A 10,816-nucleotide genomic window follows, 5' to 3' on the forward strand; every position below is an offset into this window, starting at 1 on the left:
TTCACTCGGTTTTTCAGGCGATTGTAGGACCTCATAATTTTGTCCTCACCGCACGTCAAAATATCCTCATCTCACATACAAGCCACACTGTGCAGTGCACTATTAAATCTTTGACGGTTTGTCCGGGGGAAAGGACTCAGAAGCGGGAGAATCCATGTGTAGTAACGTTCTTTTATTTTGATAAATAACGATGAGAGAAAACCAAACTGTTGACAAAGTTGTTCTTTATTGATTATCTGAGGAGTCAAACTCGGTAAATGAACAGTGAGTTTAGGAGGCAATCTTCTAAATTCAGCGTTTCTGAATTGTTAGGCAGAGACAAGTTAGTGTCACTGGAGTTCAGCAACATTTACAGAACAGCAATGATCTGTGTGATATCAGAAATGGTGCGCACGATTTCATTTTTCTGTGTATTTAGGACATCCAAGTGTTTTGAATTCATTTCATCAAGATCTGATTTCAGAGCTGACATCAGTTCATAAATACGCATCATTTCCCTTTTATCTCCGACTATCGCCATATGAGTTGTCGATTTCTTTTGTTCTGCTTATTGCTACACATCCCCTTTATAAGGCCGATAGTACTATTCATGCTTCACTGCATTCAGATATTTTTTTTACCCGAACACGTTACATTGGACAAAAAGACTTATAGAAACGCGTTTTGAACAAAAATAATACAACTACTGCACTGGTAAGGAATATCCGATCAACGACGAAGTAAGACATACTGAAATCCAGGCTCCAATATTTCCGAAATCCTCGATAATTGTAGAGCGTTTTCCTGTCTATGTAACAACATCGCACATGCTTAAACAACACACTCTAGCAAATCGAGCAATGTCAAAGACGGCATTAGTTTTAGAGACGTTTTTGTAAAAACCAACGGAAACGACGTTACGATGTTACTTTCTAGGATTTACAATCATTAATCCACTATGTTGGATGTAATGCTGCGGGGGTCCTTAAAAAAGATGCAGACGATTTGAATACCGTATGAACGACAAGCGTGTTCGATGTGTATGCAATTTGTGCAAAATATACGGATACCGTGAACATTTTTTCAAAGAGTAAAAATTATTTATGTTCTATTGATTGTAGTTTCCTTCATTCTTTTTCTACAAACATTTTATTACGATGTTCACTCATATAGAAGTCCGTGTAACCTGATTGCCTCGACTGGAAAGCAGCAGATCGTAACTTTCTCGACCGGTATATACACCCCAGTGGCAATTGAGGAATGGTCGAAACTAATTAATATGGCGACCGAATACTTTTATGAATTAATGACAGCTTTGAATATGCATCGGTTAACCTTTTTGTGAAAAATCTTGATATTGCTTGCTCCCATTGTTTGCACTGCTTTGGAGAAGATGACGTCAGACAATAATTGTACATTCTGGTATGAATAATTAAGGCAACATTTAAAAAAATAAATTGATACTTAGCTGTTAATGCAATGCTCTTTTGCCCTTTAACTATGTGTCTCCTCAGACGATTCAATACTCTTTAAAATACTCGGCCTTTCTGCACTGCACACTATGTTTTTCGTTCTGTTACAGGAATAGTAATCTGTTTGCTCTTGAACTTTCACCCGATATTTCTAATTTACAAACGTTTCTCTTTTAATAGATATAACAGTCTAATAAAACCCAAATAAATGCAAGCACTTGATATTCCAACATTTCTTTAATTAGGGTAGATGGTTCTTCCATTAAATTAATTTAGTAATCACACATATACATGTAGTGTAGAGCGCTCTCTACTCCCGGAGAGTCATTCTCTATAATGAACCATAAAACTCATAATATATTCATCACTTACATTCAATCTTACAAAATTTGTTTACATACAATATTGTATTTTCTTCAGGTTACCTAATCTTAATTCAGCAACATAGAGGTTGTCTTTGGAGTCCACACATAAACCCCATGGCCACTGTAAATCACAGTTTTCAATGAAGCGGAGAAACTTCCCATCTTGATCCAGGATGTGGATACAGCGTTTGTTCAGGTTTAAATCTGTTATCAGGATCCGACCCTGGCTGTCTGTTGTGATGCCCAATGGTTCAAATGATCCCTTGGTAGTAGAGGGAGGACCAGTGTAGGTAAACCGGAGTTTCCCGGCCTGATTGACCACCACTACTGCACGAGCGCTACTGTCAGACATACAGATATCTAGGTTCCTGTTCTCACTGATCATGATGTATTTACAGGTACCACTTGACGAATAGAGAGGTTGTCCTTTTTTATCGTATTGAATGATTTGTTTCTCTTTGGAGCAAGAGTAACGCACAACCTTTGTTTGTTCATCATCGTGATCACTGTCAATGACAACCAAGAGGTCACCAGAGGAGGTATTACAGACACCGCAAGGTCTCAATCCCTGTACTCTGATCACTGTCTGTATCTGTGTATTTTTCACTATGTTCACGGTTCTATCATTGTAATCAGTATAAACTAAATCCCCACTCCTTGTCACTGCTATGTCCGCTGGATTGTTCCCTGATTTGCTTTGGATTATCCTCATTAGTTCCTTGCGGTGGTTGTAGAGTCTCATTATTTTGTCCTCGCCACACGTCCAAATCTCTTTATCACACTGGCATGACACATTACGTAGTTTATAATATCCATATTCGGTGTTTATAGTTGTAACTATATGTGGTACATCGATGAGCGGTCTGTTTGGTTGAGAGGACTCAGCATCAGAAGAATCCAATGTGTGGTTTGTTATTGGTGCAACTATGTGATCTGTGGTAAGGTCTGCAAGATGTTCCCCTACACATGCTTTACACAGGTGTATGTGGCAAACGTCACAAATCATAAGAGGGCTAGGGGTCTCACAGAGATGACACCGTAACACATCTTGTGCCCAACGCTGGTCCATGGTCAGAAACTGTATATTTACTTCATGGAATAATAACTCTGAAAAAAATATTCGAACATAATTTTTTAAAAAGAATAATTGTAACTATCCAGATGTGCACGAATCCAGTTGAGGGGTCCTTGGGATAATTTCGTTTTTCTTGGAGATTCGAGGCCTATATTTTTAAACTTTCCGCCTTAATGGTTTCAAAATTGACCAGTACAAGAAAAGAGTGAGGTGTCACGACATGTACTTTTAAATTGTGTTACATGCATTTGTATTCTAGCAAACAATGTCATGGGTCGAAGGATTTTTAGAGGTAGAGGATAGGGCATGGGACAAGGTCTTTTTGTAATTAATTGAATATGTACAAGTTTGCAAATTCGAGAGGTAGTTCAGGATCCCCTCCCCGTCCCTAGGATCCATGCGTGGTCATGCACAGAACGAACTAATAAGTACATTAAAGCATAAATATCGACATGTGACAATCATTAATATAATAGTTTCTTCCTTGTCAATGCATTATGTAAGCAGACTGTATAAACGTCGAGTAATATTGACTTCGTATTATGAAATAGTAATTTACAAACACAAAGAAATACATACATAACTTTGATGATTACAAATACATAAACGTATAATTGTACATGACAAACCCTTAGCTGGTTGAACATGGCCACTCGCTCATAAGGACCCGGCTATCTCTTCCTGTTGATCACATGATGAAATAACAGACCGTGTCGATCAGATGATATTTTGCATCCATTGATGTTATCTATACATTGTTATAGTGATACCTAGGTTAGTCTATATAGTATCTGTAAAGTCGTTGTTATCGTATTTGTTATCATATTTACATTTTTTTCTTGTCTTTGTCTGTAATAACACTACGTATCGATTTTGTCCTACCGGTATACAGTTCAATAAATTCAAATGACGTATAATTGGGGCGCAAGCGGGGTTTGCTTTTTTATATTCAAATAATTAATCGTACAATTGATCAAAAGTATATAAATTTAAGTACATGTAATAAGGAATCATTCTTTGATGGTTGTTAAGGGGACGCCAATAAGACCCCTTCATATTTTTTTCTTCAGATTTTTAAATCTTCCAAATAAGTCTTTAGCTGCGCAAGTACGATAGGTATTCTAAGTGATTGTAAGGCAATTGCTCTTTCTTGTATGCATACATTTCAAACAAAATGACATGTAGGACCGCATATTTATTGCTTTTATATCTTTGGGCAACATGTTTGGCCAATTTCGGGCAAAAACATGCCAGTTCAAGAAATGTTTACAAATTCTTATTCTCAAATGTTCAAGATGTCCGCACACCCTCCTTAAACGTTAGGAACTGTTTATTTATACTTAAAATGAATATGAAGATAGACAAATCAGCTTGTAAAAAGATTTCTTACTCGTACATTGAGCCTTTGTAAACAAAAAAAGGACACGGTACTTGTTAACATGACAAAGAAGTGAGCCCTGTATCCTGTATATTGTGAAAACTAATAGATGTTCAGTTCTATTAGAAAACATTTCCAAAAGCATTTTGCAGCCAGTAACGTAATACCAGACCCCCGAAGACAATATCAATTATACCATACAACACTATAAAATTTACTGTTTCCGTGCAACATGTGACAAACATGAAACTGTAACAAACAGCATCGATGAATCCCACCCGTACATAACGTGCAGTGGACGAAGATGAATAGATGTACCAATAAAGACATTACTTATATTCATTTATTTTGTTTCGTTCATTTCTTACCTTTTTCGTTTTTTGTGTTAAATTATCTGTTTATTTATAATCTTAAGTTTTGTTATTGACTGCTTTGTTAAATGATCAGTTTTGTTTTATTTGATTCCTGTAAGTTTTTTTCAGGGTGCGTAACACACAAATATATATGTTCCTGTTATCACTGATGTATTTCATACCCGAGGTATACCTCATTTAGATCTTTGTTAGTCGTATGAACATTGATTTAACGAGAAGCCACCGCAGATATTCAAAGCGTTAAATTTGTTTACTTTTTATTTTTTTAATTACAAGAAAGCCATCGATTAGACAACACTTCATATAATGTTTGTACTTGTACTTAATTAAGCTGAGAGTTGTGGCTTTAAACAATTTAAAATACATGCCGTACGATGTAGCAATAAAGGACCAGGTATTTGAAATCAGATTTATTTACAGAGTACTGATATTGAATACCCAGAATATTTAACAGAAAGATAACTCCTATAGAATATCAAAGTACTGAAGTACTGAAAGCCGGGCTCTTTTGGTGTCTTTATGCATATTGTGTAGTAAAGACTGAAAATCTCTCTCAAAATCTCTCTCTCTCCTTCTCTCTTTCTCTCTCTCTCTCTCATGCTTTTAATATCGAAAAAGCGTCAGAGAGCGACCAAATTTTGTAAGCGACTATTAACAAAAATATGTCTGTCTAGTAGAAGAAAAGATCAACAGTTGTTGCCTTGAATTTTGCAACAAGAATCATATATCCAATCCCTATTTCTTCAACGCGAAGTAAAGTAGTTCATGAAAATTCATGCGCTTTGCATCTGCCCAAAATGCTTAGTCTTGTTTTTAAAACACGTTATTAATAAGAAAACTAAAAAAGATAGACAATTCTCTAAAAATTAAAAGAAAGAAACAAAATGCCAACACTTTTGACAAAACGTCGTCACTCTTTGTGTAACTATTTCGCATAGCGGAAGCTTTTACTTTGACGCTGTTTGTTTTTTGTTTACTTTTGAAGTTGTGCAATTTATATTCATATAGTAACATTGGCGATTTGCCTGCCTACAGTCAGTACTTTGCTTTCAGCAGAGCCCGGCTAAAAATGAATCGTAATTTTAATTATATGAAATTCTCTGTAAGTTGACAGCTGACAGTTATAACTAGCTATATTGATGTTCCTAAAATAAATAAAATCAAAATTCTTTTTAATTTTTTTCCAGGGCATGTATAGTGCCATTTCATACAGAAAATAAAATCTTGACCTCGGACGTTGGTGTGTTAAACCAACCCACAACAAAAACAATAGGATTTATTTTGAGATTTCCAATATTAAACCACGTGGAGGATCGAAAGATTATTTAGAGGTTTGTATCAAAAATGTTTTGTCAACAATTTTAGTTATATGCATTAGCTACATATCATTAAGTACAGAAGTATTTTCAATTCAACTATCTATCTACCACTCTAAATCTCCCGAATAGCCACAAGATTGTACATTTATGCAAACAAATACTTTACATAATAAGGAAGTATATGCAAGATTTAATGCAAAATAATTTTACAGGTTAGTTAAAAATTGCAAGTAGTCTCTTTTATTAAAATGTTACAAAAAAATCTTAGAAGATAACCCAATATATACAAACGCTTGACGTTTCAACATTTCTTTTCATAAGAGTACATGGTCCCTCTTCATACAAATTTAGCAAATGCATATATACATGTATAATATAGAGCCTCCAGAGAGCGCAAATATGCAATGAACTACACATTACAATTCAAAACATTTAATTTACTTTATTTATATATACAACACAATCAGTTTACATATCCAAAACACACACATTATAGATATATCTACACCCTAAAGAAATGATGTAAATTATATAAGATATATAATTTAAATACACTGCTTACATATGATACATGTAATTCAATCTTACACAAATTGTTCACAAGTAATATTGTATTTTCTTCACGTTACCTGTGATCCACTGAGCCACAAAGAGGTGGTCTCTGGTGTCCACACATAAACCCCATGGACGCTGTAAATGGCAATTGTCAATGTAGCGGAGGAACTGTCCATCTTGATCCAGGATGTGGATACGGTGGTTGTCACGGTCTGCTGTCAGGATCCGACCCTGGCTGTCTGTTGTGATGCCGCAAGGATAGAATGATCCCTTGGTAGTGGAGGGAGGACCAGTGTAGGAAAACCGGAGTTTCCCGGCCTGATTGACCACCACTACTGCATGAGCACCAAAGTCTGACACACATATATCTTGGTTCCTGTTCTCACTGATGTATTTAATGAAAGGTCCAGATGAATAGAGAGGTCGTCCTTTGTCATCGTACTGGATACTTTGTTTCTCTGTGGAGTCAGAGTAACGTACAACTTTTGATGGTTTTCCGTCACCATTGTCCATAACAACCAGGAGGTCCCCAGAGGAGGTACTACAGATATTGCGGGGACTCCATCCATGTAGTCTGATCACTGTCTGTATTTGTGTATTCTTCACTTTGTTAACAGTATTATCACTGTCATCAGTATAAACTAGATCTCCACTCCTTGTTGCTGCTATGTCCCCTGGAGAGCTTTCCGACTTGGTATATACTGACTTCACTAGTTCCCCACTGAGGTTGTACAGTCTCATGATTTTCTCATCGCCGCACGTCCATAACACTTCATCACTCAGACAGGACACACTGCGTAGTACAAACTGTCCGAACTCTGTCTTAAACTCAGTGATGATCAGTGGTACATCAATGAGCGGTCTGTCCGGGGGAGGGGACTCATCGCCAGAAGAATCCATTGCACGTGTTTCTGTTATTATAGAAAATGCTGATGTTAGTATAAAGATATGTCATACGGCGAGGCTCAATCTTTTTTCCCAGGGAGGTCCACCCTAACTTAAGTTTTTTCAACAAAGAAAATGGTAAAAAAATCAAATCTTTGCCCAAAACTTAAAGGGGCATGGTCACGATTTTGGTCAAATTTTATTTTTGTATTTTTATTGTTTACAATGCTTTAGAGATGCATTACTAATGTTCATCTAAAATTTGGATGCCATTCATAGAGTTATAATAATAAACGGAGTTCACAATTCTTTGAAACATTAACATTATTCGTGCCCTGTTTTTGTTTACATTGTCTCAATATACCAGAAAAAGTTCTTTTTCAAGCTGAATTTTTCTATCTTCTAATTTGTTGAAGCAGACATAGACAGTTTCTAATGTTTATCCCATTTTTTAGTTAAAAAACAGGAACTTTCCCTTCAACATTCAGAATGTAAACAGAAACATGATCTAAGCTTTGTTTACATAACAGAGAATTGTAAGATCTATGTCTCGCTTTAAACACGACGACTGAAAAATAATTTTTGTTGACTGTTAGAAAAGCTTTACTGAAGTTTTGTAGACGTTAAAAACTGAAAAATGCTTTTTGACAAAATCGAGCCCATGCCCCTATAATACTTTTATGCATATATAGTGTGTATAATATATCATATCATAGTTAATATAATAGATCTTACAGGTATGGGTATTATGTACCAACATTAAGTACTATGTCATGGGTAGATAATTTTGTAGAAAGGAAGTAGGTGCTGGAACATTTTTTGTTATAATTTTAAAATTTATAACATTGCAAATCCAAGGGGGGGGGGGGGGGAGTTCAGGACCCCCCCCCCCCCCCCTTCCCCAAAGATCAATGCACAGATCAAATTATTGAATTCGTTATAGCTAAATAACAAATTGATAATATAGACATGTGACAATCTTGGATGCATTAACTCCCTTATTAAGACATTATAATGTCGTTTTATTGGTATTATGTGTTTCTATGCAGATAGTATAAACATTGATTGTTAAAAAGAAGCATTAATAAATCACAAACACACACATATATATATAACACACGTCTCTTAAAACTACAAATGTGTATATTATTGTAAATGACAAACCTGAGGCTAAGCAACAATTACCATTTCATGCAAATACTCGCTCCAAATGGCCCGGTTTTTCTCTTTCAGCTTTCAGGTGCATGTAGAAAATTCTTTTTTGATCACGTATGGAATTAAATAGACCGAGGCAAGTCGATCATTTAAAAAAACGTGTGGCTGTCGTATTTGTTTGTAAACAGTGCTTTACTACTACTAACGTTAGCCTATACCGTATTTTAAAAGTCGATGTTGTCGTTAATGGATACATGTAAATAGTTACATAACATTTTAATCAGGTGTTTTTAAATTAAAAAAACAAACATTAAAATGTTACCGTAATAATTTAAGTTAACAGATGATTCTACAGTGGTTTTAAAAATTGTCTTTTAAGACAAACCACATTATTCACCGTGTTGCATGTTTATTTTCATTGATTAAACATGAAATACGTGTATTTATAAGGGGTGGTTGGGTTTTTTAGTTGTTATCCGTCGGTGTTTTTATTTGCAAATAATTCAAATTACATTTTTCAAAAGCATACATGTACTTGATGATTTTTTTTCCTGGTAAACACATGCTAAATGAATTAGTAACCAATGCACTCTATACTGCCGCCATTATCCTTATTTTCAATACAGTTAAATTAATCTAAGTGATCAGATACGCCTTATAACAAGTACATATGTACGTTATTGCTGGTATCAAACTTGGTTTGAACCCTTTTTATGTAAAATGTAAACACAGGCTTATTTGCGGTAATAATTATGTTATTTTTCCCAAAGTGACCACTAGCTCATGTGATATTATGAATCAATTATGGTCTCATAATTGTAGTGGGAGGCAGGCTTTCGTTGTTTGATCAACATAATTATTATTATTCAGGATCCTATAAAACATGCACATACAATAACAGTTAAATGGAATCAATTTACATCAGCTGCAATATAGAGTTTACCCTCATTTGGTTTCTCACTCAATGTACATTATTCAAGTACTTAAAAAGACATTTGACTTTCGCATAAATATTACTGCGGAACCGACTATAATTCTAGAACATAGGTGTTTTTAAAGGGACCTAAATACGATATAAGATCAACATTTTATTTTTTGTATTTTATGTATAAAAATGTTTTTATGTATAAAAATGTTTTAATGTATAAAAATGTATAAACTAGTTTACTATTGCATTTAGAATGATTGACAAAGTTATGACAAAGCATTACAAATACCTATATTATATGTAACTACTCTAGATATGTAAGGTCAGACGACACGTTCCTTGAGAATTTTTTTTGTATCTCCTCGTAATAATATAAAATAAAATTTGAAAATGTTGTGCTCAAATCGTGTCTAGGTCCCTTAAATCATTGCAAAATATGGAATTGAATCAAATTGATAAAAGGATTTTGATGATCGTCACTGAGTCTGATCTTGCTACTTAAGCGAAATATCTCCTAAAATATATATTCAATACAGTTACATTTAGACAAAACACAACATGAACACTTTTCCTTACATGTTTATAATTCAATATAATATTACAGGTCTGAATTGTTAAAGCTTTGCGTCTGTTCTTTTCATCTCATAAATATAACATTCTATTCTTTGTACATTACGTGATACATGCAATGAAATTCAAAGTCGTAGTTTTGTTCAATTCGAGTGACCTTTTTGCTCTTTGCTGTTAAATGGATACATTAAACTTCAATCTGCATATGGTCTATTATATGATTTGTAATACAATTACTGTAACTGGAATTATTAACTTTGCAAACACATGATATTAGATCGAATTTAATAAACTTCATTCGTATACATTTCCCACGACGTCTATTATTCAGAATAAATATAGTTTCTCAGCATTTCAGTCTATTTCAGAACTTTTCCTAAAGTTAAAATCACGCACCATTTTTTGAAAAGCACTAGAAAAACTCAGTATTGATATGTTTTTACTTATTCAAAATGATTTTCGTTAAGTCCAAAATGGTTACATTGAAGGGTATAGAAAAAGATACAATACATGCATGATCGATTCTCTATAATAATACAGAGGTGCATATGTATTTAAAAAATATATATGAATAGGTCCCGCCAACTTTCGTTAAAAAAACAATTATTTTGTAAATCTAACAATTTAAAACGACAAAAATCCCCATACTTAGTAACCATGAACCGTTTTACCAATTAATTGCTATTTTAGATCAGCCAATGAACGCTATCATAACCGTAATATTGAATCGGGCTCGTGATGGTACATCATATAGGTCGGGA

At 34.4% G+C, this 10,816-nt stretch overlaps 2 protein-coding genes across 3 annotated transcripts; both read right to left on the minus strand.

The window, feature by feature from the left end:
• Window positions 1-1,670: 1,670 nt before the first annotated feature.
• On the minus strand, window positions 1,671-3,762 carry LOC128159497 (uncharacterized). Of its 2 annotated transcripts, none has more exons than XM_052822614.1 (2): window positions 3,512-3,762; window positions 1,671-2,923 (listed from the first exon to the last, which is right to left on the minus strand). In XM_052822614.1, the coding sequence occupies exon 2, from the start codon at window positions 2,883-2,885 to the stop codon at window positions 1,845-1,847; it is 1,041 nt and encodes a 346-aa protein (XP_052678574.1). In that variant the 5' UTR covers window positions 2,886-2,923; window positions 3,512-3,762; the 3' UTR covers window positions 1,671-1,844. The 2 variants fall into 2 exon arrangements, with proteins under 2 accessions (XP_052678574.1, XP_052678573.1); XM_052822613.1 differs by having other exon boundaries at window positions 3,521-3,761.
• Window positions 3,763-6,378: 2,616 nt separating this feature from the next.
• On the minus strand, window positions 6,379-8,631 carry LOC128159501 (uncharacterized). Its single transcript, XM_052822619.1, has 2 exons — window positions 8,567-8,631; window positions 6,379-7,428 (listed from the first exon to the last, which is right to left on the minus strand). The coding sequence occupies exon 2, from the start codon at window positions 7,415-7,417 to the stop codon at window positions 6,560-6,562; it is 858 nt and encodes a 285-aa protein (XP_052678579.1). The 5' UTR covers window positions 7,418-7,428; window positions 8,567-8,631; the 3' UTR covers window positions 6,379-6,559.
• Window positions 8,632-10,816: the final 2,185 nt, after the last annotated feature.

This window comes from Crassostrea angulata, chromosome 8, assembly GCF_025612915.1.
Source record: "Crassostrea angulata isolate pt1a10 chromosome 8, ASM2561291v2, whole genome shotgun sequence".
Taxonomy (NCBI): Eukaryota; Metazoa; Mollusca; class Bivalvia; order Ostreida; family Ostreidae; genus Magallana; species Magallana angulata.

What these genes read in the sequence shown, in the direction of transcription:
- LOC128159497 (XM_052822614.1), bottom strand. Translation starts at nt 2,885, where the DNA reads ATGGACCAGCGTTGGGCACAAGATGTGTTACGGTGTCATCTCTGTGAG.
- LOC128159501 (XM_052822619.1), bottom strand. Translation starts at nt 7,417, where the DNA reads ATGGATTCTTCTGGCGATGAGTCCCCTCCCCCGGACAGACCGCTCATT.